Source organism: Rhagoletis pomonella, unplaced genomic scaffold (assembly GCF_013731165.1).
Source record: "Rhagoletis pomonella isolate Grant_MI unplaced genomic scaffold, Rhpom_1.0 Rhpom_scaffold_00007, whole genome shotgun sequence".
Taxonomy (NCBI): Eukaryota; Metazoa; Arthropoda; class Insecta; order Diptera; family Tephritidae; genus Rhagoletis; species Rhagoletis pomonella.
This window is the reverse complement of record NW_023458561.1, coordinates 38973123-38989124: the sequence shown is the minus strand read 5'-3', so window position 1 is coordinate 38989124 and position 16002 is coordinate 38973123. Positions and strand designations below refer to the sequence as shown.

Below are 16002 nucleotides of genomic sequence, written 5' to 3'. Positions count from 1 at the left end.
AACAACGCAACAACTTAGGAAAAAATCCTAAAACGGAAATTTTTAGCCATTTGAAACTTGCACTTTATTATTCTAGAATTGAGTGGGCTACAAAACTGCATACTCAAATTATTTATAGAAACTCCGATTAAAAAGGTCGAAGGTTTGTTGAATATTTTTCAAATATTGCACAAAGTCTGAAACTAGGACTTATACAGTTTTTGTTAAAGAATAAACTATATTTTTATTAAAAAAATAACTCAAATTAAATAACAAAAAAATAATAATAATTGGTGCGAGTAAATTTTTTCGACCACTGTATGTATGTAAATATTATCTACATAAATATTATTTTGTTCTTTATTTGTGAACTACCTTTATAAAAGTTTGGTTTGGTTTATCAATACATACATAGAATAATTACGTTCAAAAATAAAAACAAAGAAAGACCAGTAATATATCAAAATAAATAATTTTTGTTTTTGTTTTTTGTAAGTAAAGGATATCTATGGGTGGGGAATTTTACGAAATTTCGGGCAATATCGGGGAATTTCATTGTCGAACTTGGGGAATTCTCGAAAATGAGTTGGCTAGCCTGGTCGGTACTATTGTTTTTCCATCCGAAAATTATTAAGATTTTCGTGAGCTGAACCAATTTGAAAGCATCTCAAAAAATCGAGTTGTTTATAAATTAAATTAATTTTTTTTTAATATTTTTTCCAAAAAATAACATCAGGTGATAGAAGTTATTAAGTTTAAAATTGGATTTTTGAAAGTATATTCAAATCGGTCCAGCTTACGTAAGTTTTTTTTCGAAATATTTTTGTGAAGTTTTATAATATAATAAACTTTATAATTCAGGTGGAAAACTGTCACTATTTCGCTGAAGGTATACATAAATACTTACATACAATGTATGTGGTTTTTTAATACTTGGCTTCATGAGTTTAATTATTTAAATATTAGATAAGAGCCAATACTTGAATTACCAGATATGGCAGGTAAACAGGCAGCATTTAAGGAAATGGCTCCGTAAGTATCACCTGCATCATCTCTGAGAAGGACCAGAATGAGGTGTCTTTTTTTTGTGGTTTACTTCCGGACAGGGTATTTTCACACATTGCTGTGCCTATTCAAGTAGCCTAGTAAAATTAGATCAAATTGGTACGAAGAAAAAATGTGTAGCAGCGATTTTTTGATGCAATTTACTTCTATTTATATTAGATAATGGATCCACAGTCTTGGCGCTAAATTTCATATGGCAACATTCCGCAATCTTGAATTTTAATTTTAGATTTTGCTTTACAACTTTTGTGCCACCGGAGAATCCAACACCAAAAAAAAGTAACAGCAGGTTCTTATATTTGTCACTCCTATTGCGAGTGTCGATTAGTAGTAAAAAACGACTGTTATTCGATTATCGCTTTTCCATGGTATTGTGAATGTCGATTTTTCGTTCAATAAGCGACTGTGAATAGTTTTTAGTCACTCATCCTTCTTCAACTGTTTGTTTGTAGAAGGATGATCGCTTAAAATTTATTCACACTAACTTGTTGAACGAGACAACGACGTTCACAATACCATGGAAAATCGATAATCGAATAATAGTTGTTTATCTACTACCAGTCGGCACTCGAAATAGGGGTGTTTGAGGTTGCTGATTACGAACCTATGTAGAGTATGATTTTAAAAATTCATAATGGCGAATCCAATATGGCGGCCAAAAAATTAACATCGATTCGGTCCGCTTGAAAGGTTTTTCTCTGGGATTCTTGGGGCCGCTTTTTACGAATCAGAGATCAGTCTGGGAAAATCAAAAATGGCCGGCTCAATATGATAGCAAGAAAAAATTAAAGTCGATCCGATTCACTTTATACGTTTTCAGGGTTGGTGATGGCATATAAAATTCTCTACAACTTTACGAATTTGAACATGGTACGTATTTTCAAAAGAAATTGTTGAAAAATGACGAAACCGTGAGGTAAAAAGGTTTAGCAGTTTTTGCTAATTATTTAAAATAAAAAAAGAAAAAACATTTTAAAACTTCATATAAAAAATGTGGAAAATTAAGTTCTCTATAAATTTTTATCCGGCCGCTGTGGTGTAGTGGTAAGCAGTGCGCGCTTTCATTCACCAGCACCTGGGTTCAAGCCCTGGTCCAAGCAACATCGCAAAAAATTTAGAAAAAAGTTTTTCTTAACAGCGGTCGTCCCTCGGCAGGCAATGGCAAACCTCCGAGTGTATTTCATAAAAATACAATCGCCGTTCGGAGTCGGCGTAAAACTGTAGGTCCCTCCGCTTTGTGTGACAATATCAAGGCGCACGCCACAAGTTGGAGGAGAAGCTCGGCCAAACACTAACATATGTGTAAGCGCCAATCTATTATTATATTATAAATTTGTATTTAACCAATTTTACGAAAAATGCAAAAAAAAACAAAAAACCTAAAATACAAGGTGGCGGAATGTTGCCATATGATTTTGTGGGGCAAGTCTGTGGATCCATGATCTACGTATCAAATAGAAGTAAACTGCAAACAAAAACTGATACTACATTTTTTTTTTTTTAAGAAAAAGTCCAATTTTACTGGGCTACAAGTGAGTAAAAAAAAATATTCAGGCAAAATGATAACCTTCTCCTTTTTTTTAAGGCGGTTTCAGATTTTTCGCTTAGTTTAATAAAAAGCGAATGCTTCAATAGCTTATTCAACCGCCGCCTTGCCTGATTATCGCTCTGCATATTCGGTGCATCGAATTAACCAAGTTTGCACAAACACTTTTCGGAATGGAATACCACGATTTTAGAATGTGGCGCAACAATTCGTCTTTATTGCTGGCTTTAAAAGGCCCGATTCTCTTCTTCAAGTCTGCCCAATGGGGTTGAGGTTTGGCGATTGAGACGGCCACTCCATAACTTGCACTTTTTCCTTCTTAAACCACTATTTTACGAGTTTCGATGCATGTTTAGGATCACTATCCTGCAGTAACTCCCACCGCAATGGCATTTCCTCTTTAGAATACGGAAGACTTATCGTCTGTAATATGTTTACATAGTCAACCGCGCACATTTCGTTCTTTATCCAAAATATTGGACCAACGCCTTCCTCAGGTAAGCAGCCACATACCATAATGGAACCAACGCTGTGCTTAACCGTTTTTTTTTCGTGTATTGTGGATCAAAGGCTGTATTCGTAGGACATTTTACGTACTGCTTTCCATCTGATCCAAAAGATGTTTTCTGGCAAAAGTCAGTTGTTTTTGTTTTTAAGGTTCAGCAACGGCACCTTTCTAGGGATTCTGGTTGGAAGTTTGGCTTCTGCCAATCTGTACCTAATGGTTCGGCTTGTTACATCTAAATTTAATTCGCAAAAAACTTGCAAAGTAGGGGAAATTGAGAGAGCAAAGTGACATTTTATTTTGAGGGGAAGCTGCTGGCTTCTGCTGGAAAAATTTTTGCCAACAGGAAAACAGCTGATCAAAAACAGCTGGTTGGCGTTTACGCAAATCACAAAATTGAATTTGATGGTTTGGATGTTAAAAATGGTTGTCTTGAAAAACTGTTTCTTATGCTCCTTTACACCAAATTAATAATACTGGTTTACAACAAAAAATGTTCAATGGATGCCACTATCCAATTCCTATATAGAAATGTCCGCTGATTCCGAAAATTTAGTTAATTTTTTTATTCTATGGATAAGTTTGCGAGATATTTTCAATTTACCGTTACTCAGTTCCACTTAAACGTAATACAATTTCGTTAGTTTTCGATTGCCGTATTTCGCATTACGGTTGTTCAATTGGTTCGTAAGATATACCTACGTGATTAAGTGGAATTTTTTTGTTTGTTTTAAGCTGAATAACGGTAGATTGAAAATATCTCGAAAACTTATCCATAGAATAAACAATTAACTCGGTCAGCGGTCAATTCTACATGGGAATTGGACAGGTGTAATTCTTCTTCTTCTTATTTGGCACTGTAACCGTCTAAGCGAGTGATTTTGCGTTGGATTGCCATGCTGACATTATTATCGGTGTTAATGCTGGTTCCCAAGTAAACGAAATTCTCTACTTTCTCGAAATTATAACTGTCAACAGTGACAGGAGATACTTCGTCTTGTCCTCGTTTATCACCAGATCCATTCGCTTTGCTTCTTGTTACCGAAGATGTCGATGTCATCGGCGTACGCCAGCAATTGCACGCTCATGTAGTAAATTGTTCCTGAGCGGCTGAGTTCTGCAGCTCTTATAATCTTCTCCAACATCAGATTAAAGAAGTCACATGAAAGGGAGTCCTCCTGTCTGAAAGTACGTTTGGTGGCGAACGACTCGAAGAGGTCTTTCCCAATTCTGACGGAGCGGGTGGTATTGCTCAAAGTCATTTTACACAGCCGTATCGGCCGTATTTGGCCGGGGATGCCAAATTCAGACATAGCAGCGTATAGGCAACTCCTTTTAGTGCTGTCGAAAGCGGCTTTTAAGTCGACAAATAGGTGGTGAGTGTCGATCCTTTTCTCGCGGGTCTTTTCCAAGATTTGGCGTATTGTGAATAGCTGGTCTATGGTGGATTTGCCAGATCTGAAGCTACACTGATAAGGTTCAATCAGTTCGTTGACAGTGGGCTTCAGTCTTTCACACAATATGCTCGATAAGACCTTGTAACTATGCTTAGAAGGCGGATCCCGCGGTAGTTAGCGCGAATAACGGGGTCGCCTTTCTTGTGGATTGGGCAAAGCACACTTAAATTCCAGTCGTTGGGCATGCATCTGACCATATTATGCATAAGAGTTGATGCATACACCTTATCAACTCCTCGCCACCGTACTTGAATAGCTCAGCTGGCAGGCTGTCAGCTCCAGCAGCTTTGTTGTTTTTCAGTCGCGTTATTGCTGTTCGTACCTCATCATAGTCAGGCGGAGGAGCATCGACTCCGTCATCATCGACTGGGGGATCGGGTTCTTCTTCTCCACAACTTTCCAAGCTGCTACCATTCAGTAGGGTGGAGAAATGGTGTAATTGCTAGTCTTTTTAAATTATATACATTATCTACAACTTTATAGCATTTTATGATAGTTGCGTCTCAAAATTTCGTTTCAGCGGCGTGGCAAGTCCTTTGAGATTGGATTGCTATACATAGTCGTCCCATTTAGTTAGCCATTCAAAAATAAATCAAAATCAAATTTGTTTTCCTTCTTGCATATCCTTGAACGCTGCATTGATTTACTAAAAGTATACCTAATGCTAGACGCGAGGGGTGGCGTTGTACCACCAACCCTTGATTCAATTTCTGACAAAAGAGTAAAAGCTTCTTAGAAAAATTATTTTGTCTTTAGGCCAGTATAATGTTAATGCATTTGCACGTGCAGCACAAATTAAAGCAGAAGCTCGTTATAAAAACTTATCAAAAATGCATTCGCCACACTAGATAGTGTTAAGATAAAGAAATAAAAAATATGGGATTATTATTTAAATATATTTTAAATCAAATAGATCTAAATAAATAACTAACAGCCTAATAATTCTAATATCTTATCAAATAAAATAATTGCACACCCATGCATACATACATACATATGCGCGCCATAAAAAATATCACCAAACACTTACACTGAGCTACTGCTAACAAGTTCGCTTGATATGGAACGTAGGCTGAAAGATTCTTCTTAATTAAAACAGTTTGCTGTTGACACGCGCAAATTGAAATTCATTTGATGCAAATAAATCAAATAAAAGAAACGGAAGTTACCCAAGTACTTATACATATTTATTTGTATAGTTTCCTCATCAATACATTGTAAACATATGTATTCGTTTTTTTTTTTGTTCACTCTTTTACTTTAAAAAATTACATAGAGTAAAATGTAACTATTAAGCAAGCAGCAACCATTTTTAGCTTCATATTTTTGATTTGTATGCAAAATATTAGAAATTACTTATATATGTTGTTTGGTACTGTTTTGTGCACATTATAAATGCAGATACATCCTTTAACTTAATTATTTGGGAATGGTTTTTTTTTATAAATAAACTTTACAAAGCAACAATAACGTAGGAAAACCATCGTGAAAAAATTGTCCCGCTTTTTCTCTTTAGTTTACTGTTTAAAGAAATATCTGTATAAAAGTGTAGCCACTAAGCCAAGCACCAATGGCACCAACCATGACCGCATAGATGAATCTTCAGTTTTTTGATCGGCATTCCATGAGGGTTCGGATTTTTGAGGCACATTTGTCCGTTCAGCTTCAACAAGTTCACCAATTTTGTATTTCTTCATCATTTCACGCGCATCAGAGCTGTGACCGACATCTTCGAAATTCTCTGTAGCTTCCTTGCCGGCTTGTTCGATCAGAACTTCTTCGCCACCGGGGTGCTATAATTTGGAGTATGAAAAAAGAAGAACATTAGCGTGTGCTCAAATGGAACGAATTTATACTACATATGTATACCCAGTCAAAGTTTGCTTATTGTAAATTTTCGTTCCCGTTGACTATATCTGTGCCCGTCAGTTTAAGGGTGCTTAAGTGAATTTATGTAGAAGGTTTAACTTCGAATTAAAAAGAATAAGCTTCCCTTGCTTCTGTTAAAAGGGTATCTTAAACTACAGTTATGACTAGTCAAGTGTATGACTAGAATGAAGTATTGCTATATAAGGGGAAAATTGCCTATCTAGAATTAAGCTATTAATTAACCCTATGGCACAGATAAACATTTGATCGCACGTTTTATAATACATACATATAGAAAACTATTTCAAGATATCAATTTTGTACGAAAACGCAATCAACGTTTGATCAATTCAAAATGTTGGTATAAAAAAAGACAGATGGAAAGACACATATCTTCGCCCTTTTTAGTAAGTGTAGTTAACCGATGGACTGAATATAACCTTATCGACTTATTAATTGTATATTGAAATCTGCAAAAACCTAAATTTTGAATTACTTCTCTATATCTATTATTAAACGTGCGATATGGACATCTATTTCTGATAATTTTATTTGTATACAACTTTGTGTGCGTTATATTTTTAACCGACTTCACAAAAAGGAGAAGGTTATCAATTCGTGGGAATATTTTGTTTATGTATGTTATCGCATAACTTTGGGCCACGTTAACCGATTTCTCGAATTCTTTTTTTAAAGGAAAGGTGTTACCTCACAGGTGGTCCCATAATAATTTGGTTTAAAGCCGATTTGATTTAATTTGTTTTTGTTATTTTTATGGCTTTATAACAATCATTATACAATTTTAAATGAGAATTGAAGTCGGTTTTGTTTTTTTGCTTAAAAATAACTTGTACTTACAAATAATGGCTACTTAAAGCATTTTTTGCTATGTAAATTTATGAACCAAGTAGATTTAAAAATTGGATTTCAAATGTAGTTCTTGTTTCAATTATGAGTTTCTACCCTTTTCGCTTATTTGAACTTCGGCAGAAAATTAGCATTTTGTTGTAATACAAGCATATCATTGAATAATAACTATATAGGTATATATGTATATGCGCGTTTATATTGTATTAGGTGTGTATTTACACATCAATTGGATGCGCAAAGCAAAAACGCGTTTGCATCTATTTGCATATTGTATGAGAATGTATATATGTACTTACATATGTACATGAACGAAAACTGCGACAAGACCACAGAGCCTAAAATAAATGGAATTAACAAAAAAAAAAAAAAAACCGGGCCCAGTTGAGTTGGAAAGACCAGGTGGAGAAAGATTTGGCTTCACTTGGCATTGCAAAAGAGAAACGACTGGCTTGCTGTTTTGCCCTCGGCCAAAACCGCCTAAGCGGTTACAGCGCCAAAAAGAAGAAGAAGAAGATCGATACGTTTCAAAGAGATGATTTTCTAAGCTGAATATTCACATATCGCTCATTTCCTTCAACTGTGTCATAATCCAAAAAATACAAAAATTTCGTTAAGTAGTATTCAGAAACTACCGATGCCTCTTCTTCTATGTTGTAAAAAAGTTTATAGTGTATCGATTAAAAGTATTTCACTATAACAAAATATGTATTCATTTTTACTACGGCAGTATATGTAAATTCGAAAGTTTAAAGCCGTTTATCTGGAGTGTTGCTTATTTGTGTTAATACACAATTGAAGCAAATGAGCGATAAGTACATGCATACATATGTATATCTGGCATCAGTTTCATATTTAAACAGTTCAATATTTTGTGAGTGTATTTTTAACGGACATATCGCTCATTTATTTCATTAGTGTCATAACTCAAAAAAGCAAACCTCGAGAAAAACGGCTTTAAAGTTATAAATTTACATATCGCACACCGCATTCAAACGAGGCATAACTCAAAATTACACGTTTGTCAGAAAATGCGAAAAACTATTTCCTAGCACATGATAATAATATGGGCAAGGGAGAATTTACCTTAGGTTTTTTTTTTTAAACAAATTATAACAAAAATTTGCTCCAGCTTTAGCTGAAAGGTGAATAAAAGCTTTATGTACATTTTCAGCACAATATATCAAAAATTCCAAATTTTGGTTTGTGCCTCTTTTGAAGACGGTGTGCGATATGTATAAGCCCGTGGTAAAAATGAATACATATTTTTTTCTAGTGAGACACTAGTAATCGATACAGTTATGAAATTTTTGCACAACTTAGAAGAGGCAGCGGTAATATCGGCATTCTTAACTCAATATTTGCATTTATTGGATTATGACTCTATTGTAGTAAATTAGCGTTTCTTACTGATCTCTAAAAAATAATTTAGTATTTATTAATAATTGTAGGTATAACATGCTCGCGTATGTAAGGAATATGTTATACATACATACATACATACATGCATATAACAGAACTGATATGAAATGAGTATTTCTAGTTAATTATAGTCACCTTTAATTGTATAAGAAAATGGTATGTATGTGTGTACATACATAACTAATTTTAATTGCCCAGCAGCAATTTTGTTGTTATTGTTGCAATTTCGCGAAGGCATCCCCTTGATAAGGTATTACATAACAGTTGGTAAGCAAGTGTATATCACATCTCAACATCACTACACACAGAGTGAGTGAGTGCTTCCAGTACTTCTTCTCGAAAAGTGAGTAGGCAACGTGTAAAGCAAATAAACTGGCATTAGCTGCACAAGTTTGAAAATAGACTAAGTTACGATTATAACAAATTTGATTCAAATAAACATTTGAAAACACCTGAACATGCTGTGGCTCTGGCTGAGTATGCTGATTTTTGCTACTATTTATTAGGTGCAATCCCGTATTCCTCGGACTCCGACTAGTAAAACTGTCAAAAAATAAAAATTCGCTCAGAGCGAGAGTGTAACATTGAAAAGTACGGAATCGCTTTCTAGTAAAAAAATGGTAGCTTCTATCAACTTCAACATAACCTCCAAATTTTGGTTGTAAATTTTTGCTTATTTTGTATGTAAACACACTCAGCTCACACATGTAAATAACCAAAAATACTTTCAAATTCATTAGAATCCACTTAATCAAGTAATTAAATACTTTTCAACATGAATTAGCAGAGTGCACTTTTCTTTTATTAACAATTTGGTTGCCAAACACACTGCAGCTGATCGTTTGACACATTTACCACAATTTACCAGCAAAAAATTCTCGGACTAAAACTGGTAACTTCTGACAGAGAGAGAACCGTATTTACTGTATTTTTTGTCCTCTCAATAGTACGGGATCGATTTCCAGTAAAATCTGACTGATTCTGACTATTTCTGACTAGTCCGGACTCGTATGGGATCGTAACTATTAGCTTTCAGGAGGCCCCAATGCTCGAATCCCGTTAAACCCAATGTATAATATTTCACTTTTGTTATTGGTTTTTCTTAATTACGAAAAAGCATCTGTGAAATGCAGAGCAAAATCGCATAGAAATGAAAAAAACTACGCATAAAAAATAAGACCTTCTAAGAGCTGTTCTCACGAAAGCGAAAACGCAATGCCTTGCAATTGGGACCGTTTCATATACAAAATAATTAAAGAAATCATCGAGATGGTAAGGCCCTCTACATTCTTCTTTTTTCTACTAGGTAATTTTTCAGAATTATAATCTTTCAAGTACATATATATACGTGCCGGTTTTTTATCACGTTTAAGGATAACAGACTTCATTTAAAATTAATCTTTTCGAATGCTCTTTCCCTGTGCGACACGCCTTAAACGTCTCCAATCGGGACCAAAATTTATATGTGTTATCTTCGACTATAGTAGCATCGACTTAGGGGCTTAGGAAATTTGATGTAAAAATTTGCTTCCTGGATTTAAGGGCCACCCTAATGTATACACATACATATTATGTACCCACTAGTATTACACCGTGCAACAGTAAATTTTACAAAAAAAAAATAATACAGACTATGGGTAAATTGTAGTAAAACTGCGTACTTAGTTTTTCTCTCTGACGTCAGGATTTTTTAAAAGGACTTTGAAATTTTAAAAATTTCAAAAATTATTTAAAAGATTCACTGCAATGTAGGATAACAATATGGGTATCATATAAAAGAAAAAATTCTTTAGAATTATAGCAGAATACATTTTTTGGTGCATAAGGACGAGTGGGTATGGAAAATGTCCGTTACAAATTTTGTACTTAAATATCTTTGAAAATTTGCATTTTTTTTTTTTTTTTTTTTTTGGGAACTATTATCATCGAATTTCGTCCTGCAAACTTTATTAACTTAAGATAAAATATCCCAGTAGATAATTTCAGGAGTTAAATGCCCTTCCGAAAGGCCTTCCACTCTACATACCTTTCTCCTTTCTTTTTTGTATGGAGTGACACAAATTGAAGGCCTTCCTCTTTCGCTACCCATAGAAGGCCTTCCAGAAGGGCCTTTATAGGACGTGCTTCAGAAGGCCTTTTGGAGGAGATCTTTTAAAGTTGCTTCTTTAATTTATAAAATTCATACTTCTTTGAAGTATTTGCTTAAGGTTTATATCAAATTTGTGTTATTGTAAATTAAAATGTTTATTAAAATTCATTTGTTATGCTTAATAATATAAATTTATGCATTCGCGTAAATTGTAAATGGATAAGCCCTTCTAGAAAGCAATCAAGGAAGTACTTTTTCAGCCCTTCTCGGGTAGGCCTCTTATAATGGCTTCACTTAAGAAGGCCTACCTAAATTATCTTCTGGGTTTCAATACCTATTCCTCCAAACCAAAAAGCTTTATTGTTTTTAAATTCCTATATTGTTATTCTACTTTGCACTGATTTTTTAAAATATTTTTTTTTAATTAATCGTATCTTTTAAATTTCAGTCTTTTGAAAAAAAATCCTGACGTCAGAGTGAAAAACTAAAAAAGCAGTTTTACTACATATATATTTGGCCCATGATACAAAAAAGAAGGTAGTTTCATTTAATGACATTCGTTGTTGTTGTTAACTATTTGACTTTTAAAAAAATTATAACATTTCATCAAATTCATGCTACCTGATCACTAGAAGAAATATTTTTTTTTTTAAGCAGACGATTTTACCAGTACATTCAAAAGTGTGGAATATGATAAACTAGAAAATTATGCCGGCTACATGATTTCGAAAATGGGTTTGACGACAAGGTTTCAGAACGCATGAAGAAAGTATATACTTACATATCGTCGCTTAAAGTACAAAACCGCGTATCGTCGTTCTGCAAAACCGCGTAACTGACATTTTTCTCACACAAGCTATTGGCTCAAGCCTTATCCATTCGTCCTGAAATGCAATTTCTTTGTAAAAAAGAGTACCATTTTGAGAGAGTGTTTTTACTCTCTACAAAATAATTTATGCAACCACACATACGCAGTTGTGTATTTTGTTGATACACGGTTTTGTACTTTAAACGACGATCGTGTTAGTTGTTTATCGGAGGGCGGTCTGTTCAAGCCGATTTGTTGTTGTAACAGCATACAAACTCCCCAAAGACTTTTTGGGGAGTGTTGCTGGAGTGACAGTCCTTGGCCAGATATAAATCTGGGTCGTTCCGGTTACGTAGACCCGACTGTCGTGGGAACGTTCAAGCCGATTTCAGGTGTTTTGCTTAAATTAAATTATTGTTATTTTTTTGTTTTCTTATTTTAGATGCAATCTTGCGATTTAAAAATCGATTTCTAAAGAAGGTTCTTCGCAAATGAAACCTTTTTATATTTTGGTTCAAATTTACTTTTTAATTTCTCATCAGCGCATTACCATTAAATTTCACAAATTTTTAATTTAATTTAAGTTTTGCTTAAATTAAAAATTTGTGAAATTTAATGGTAATGCGCTGATGAGAAATTAAAAAGTAAATTTGAACCAAAATATAAAAAGGTTTCATTTGCGAAGAACCTTCTTTAGAATTCGATTTTTAAATCGCAAGATTGCATTCAAAATAAGAAAACAAAAAAATAACAGAATGCGCGCGTGGTTTTAATTATAAAATGAAAAGAACAATTACGATAGTCTCCTTTAACAGTTTACGTTTTAAATATTTTTAATAAAAAAAGGTGCGAACCACGTAAGTAAAAAAGTACCAAGCACTGATAATGGTTTTTGATTTGAAATGTTATTACATTGGTATAAATATGGGAAAGAAAATACTTCGATTTATTGTTTTAATATTATCGAAGTGGCAAGGCCGTTGATAATACTCACAATTTATGAAACTTCAGAAAATTGTATTATCCGTCAAAAGTAGTTTATTGAAATTACCTTCTATTTTATTACCTTCCTTTTAATAGCTCGGGATGTAACTATGTAATATTGATGCGCCTAAAAGATGCAGCGATTTCTTTTCTCAAGTTACATACCTGATGGCAATTATAATAGGGAGGTTTTAGTTTTTTAAACAATTTGTCTGTTCCTTTGAACTTCGGACTAAAACCTGTAGAACTGTCCAACTACAATTTTGCTCTCTCAAGTGAGAGTAAAAGGAGAACAGATGCAGAAGGGCACGGGAACGCAAAAAGCACTATTTCCTGTAAAAACGTCAGTCGGTTTGTTTACATGTCATTTGTACAACAACACAAAAATATATTTTATAAATTTAGTTATAAAATATAGAATAAATAAATAAATAAATAGATTATTAAAATCTATACATATTCAAACATTTCGTTGTTTACTTCCATTTTTTACAAATAGTTATAAGGTTCTTTGCTTTCACCGTTTATTGTTTTTGTTTGCACATGCAAATCAGCTGATCATTTGACACTTTTCATGAACTTACAGGAAAAGAAACTCCGGACTAAATCCTGTAGCTTCTGACTAGGAACAGTTGCTCAGTTACTCTCTCAAAAGTGTTCCCACTTACAGGTTTTATGTCAATAGGAACGACTTCCTGTAAGTTCTGACTAAATCCTGTAAACCGGACTGCTATTGGAACAGACTAATCATGTATTTGGCCCATAGTTTCGTGAGTATATACATAGATTCTTTCGTGTACTTTGAATTTTTTTTTTTGTTTTTGTCGCACGGTGTTATCATTGGCAGTGACTTAGCAAAACTTTTAGTATTTGATAAGATTTTAAGTACATATGTATGTAGTTACAAGAAATATATGGCACTCTAATGATACTATTGCGATTAGTGAAAAATCACTAGTTAACATTAAAATATCAAAATTATGTTTAAAATTAAAAAGACAAAAGAAACGAATGGATTAAGACCATGATTGCAGTTGCCACTTTGACCCAGAAAACTGCATGTTACAAATTTGCAAAATACATAGTGGCTTCAAAAGAAAACCGCATATACTACGTAAATAATAATGTGTACATACATATATTCGAAATGCAAATATGGATTTGAATAACCTATGGGTTAATGAAGGAACTCAAACGCCTTATTGAGTAATACAAATTCACTGTAAAACTCGCAAATAATCCCATGCTGGTGAATCGAAACGAGCTGACAACAGCTAACATGCAATAAATAAAGTTGGAATTGAGAAGTGTGACGTGAAAATTACACTTCAGTTTTTTTTTTTTTTAATGAAAGCAAATAACAGTAATGGAGGCAAATTTTAAAATCAATCTCGAGTAGTGGTCAAATTTTAGAAACAAATCCGTACCGTTTATAATAATAGATGCTTGATATATATCTGACTTACAAGCACATAAATACCGAAAACAATTAAACCCATTAAATTGCCGAAGGGAGCAAAGTACATTTTTTTCAAACGGCTAAGATCTTTGGCGGTGCGCTAGGTTGTTTAGAGGAATATTGGCTCCGCTATTGTTCTAACTAGCTGACTTGGGCGCTGGCACGCACACAATGCATATATCAACGAATTTAGAAATACATAGGCGATATGTAGTACATACACACAAATACGTATATGCATATTAAACTGATAGTGATTGTCAACCTCACATCCCAACTGATATAAAATGCACACACTTACTAAATTTCAATTACCTTAACTTCACTTCTGATTAGAAAACTTGAGGTTAAACTGAGAATATTTTAACGGAGGGACGTTAACGCGCAATTTGTTAACAAATTAACAAAATTTGTAAATTAAAAGTTCAATTGGTATATTCACTTTTGTAAACTATTATACCATCTAAGAGAATAGGTTTTTTACATAGCCTCGAATCTACGCCGTAGATACTACAAAGCTGCCGATGATTATTGGAATTTATGTGCACACATTGAACATCTGAGCCGTGGTTTTTTGTTACTTATATGGTTTCTATTTATTTTAATTATGCGAACCCACTTACCTCATTTAAAAACGCTGATACATCGTACACGTTATTGTGGATAATCAGCCAGGTGTTTTTATTTGTGTTGTGTTTCGAAATTTCCTCGCGTGAGTACAATTTTACTTCACCTTCGGCAGCCATTATAAGTTGTATATTAATATTCTTTAGTAGTTCTAGATTTATAAAAAATGCAATTGCTGAAATTTGACTTTCGAACGATCCAAGAATTGAAAATGAAATAATTGAAATCAGCGCACACGAAAGGTTGACGTTGTCGAAAGTCGAAATGACTAGAGATGGGATACTATCGATTGTGTCGATAGTTGAAAACTGTCGCCACTATCGAGAGTTTTTGAAAACCATCGATGTCGGGTTTAGCGAAACTCCACAATGTCTCTTCTTTCATCTTTACACTTTACACAAATTTTTTTTACGCTAGAAAGTTCACAACACAATCTTAAAAAAAAATAAGTCATTAGAATTTTTAGCAAATATAAGCTTAAACTGAGTCATGGTAAAATTTAATAAGCTATAAAACTGCTTACACAAATTTTTTATAGAAATTCGAATTAAAAAGATTGAAATATTAATGATTTACTTTTATAAAAAATTAGTAGGCACTGAACACACAAAAAATGGTCCAAATTGCTGAAACTGTTGTGGTGCTATTACTTTGACCAGGGCATGAATCACGTATGACGACAATCGTCTGGATGATATCGTGCTGAGATTGTCTTGTTTCATGAAAACCAAAAATTGTTCGATCGTTTGTGCGAAATCGTCCACACAATTCCAATTTTGCTTCACGTAACAGTAACAGTAACACGTAACAGCAACGCAAATACATGAATCAATGTTTTGATGACATCGTTTTGTCCGTATCGTTTGAACAACAATCGTTTCAAAGTTACGTGATTCATGGCCAGTACTCCATTCGTTTTCTTATAATATGATAAAATGTTATTAATTTCCCTTGTTCGGACTTTTATAGTACTATCGATAATATCGATGTTTTCAACTATTGTTTCGAAAACTATCGAGTGGCAGTACTATCGACAGAATCCCAGTGCTAGAAATGACGTCGCTGTTCGAATGTCGAAGACCATTTATACATGGTTGCATTTTTAGCACAGGGTGTTCGCAGAAATTATTTTATGTAGTTTGCGCAAACTAGAATAAATAGAAAGCTTGCTCAAATATACCCAACCGATTTTATACCATGCTCGAATCGACAACGAAAACACTTTGAAAACGAATTTTGGGAATGTGGGGTGTAAGCTGTTCGCACCGTCTGTTAGTGTTTTCGTCGTTCTTTCGGTTTTCTTTTCAGTTTTACTACGAAAAAAA

The 16002-nt window shown here is 33.8% G+C and overlaps 1 protein-coding gene across 1 annotated transcript; it reads right to left on the bottom strand.

The window, feature by feature from the left end:
* Positions 1-5717: 5717 nt before the first annotated feature.
* On the bottom strand, positions 5718-14966 carry LOC118742772 (cytochrome b5). Its single transcript, XM_036475107.1, has 2 exons — positions 14674-14966; positions 5718-6345 (listed from the first exon to the last, which is right to left on the bottom strand). Exons 1-2 carry the CDS (start codon positions 14794-14796, stop codon positions 6070-6072), a joined length of 399 nt encoding a protein of 132 aa, XP_036331000.1. The 5' UTR covers positions 14797-14966; the 3' UTR covers positions 5718-6069.
* Between the last annotated feature and the right edge of the window lie 1036 nt (positions 14967-16002).

What these genes read in the sequence shown, in the direction of transcription:
- LOC118742772 (XM_036475107.1), bottom strand. Translation starts at nt 14,796, where the DNA reads ATGGCTGCCGAAGGTGAAGTAAAATTGTACTCACGCGAGGAAATTTCG. An exon ending in TATCAGCGTTTTTAAATGAG is followed by an intron (nt 6,346 to 14,673) that starts GTAAGTGGGTTC and finishes TCCAAATTATAG; the next exon opens with CACCCCGGTGGCGAAGAAGT.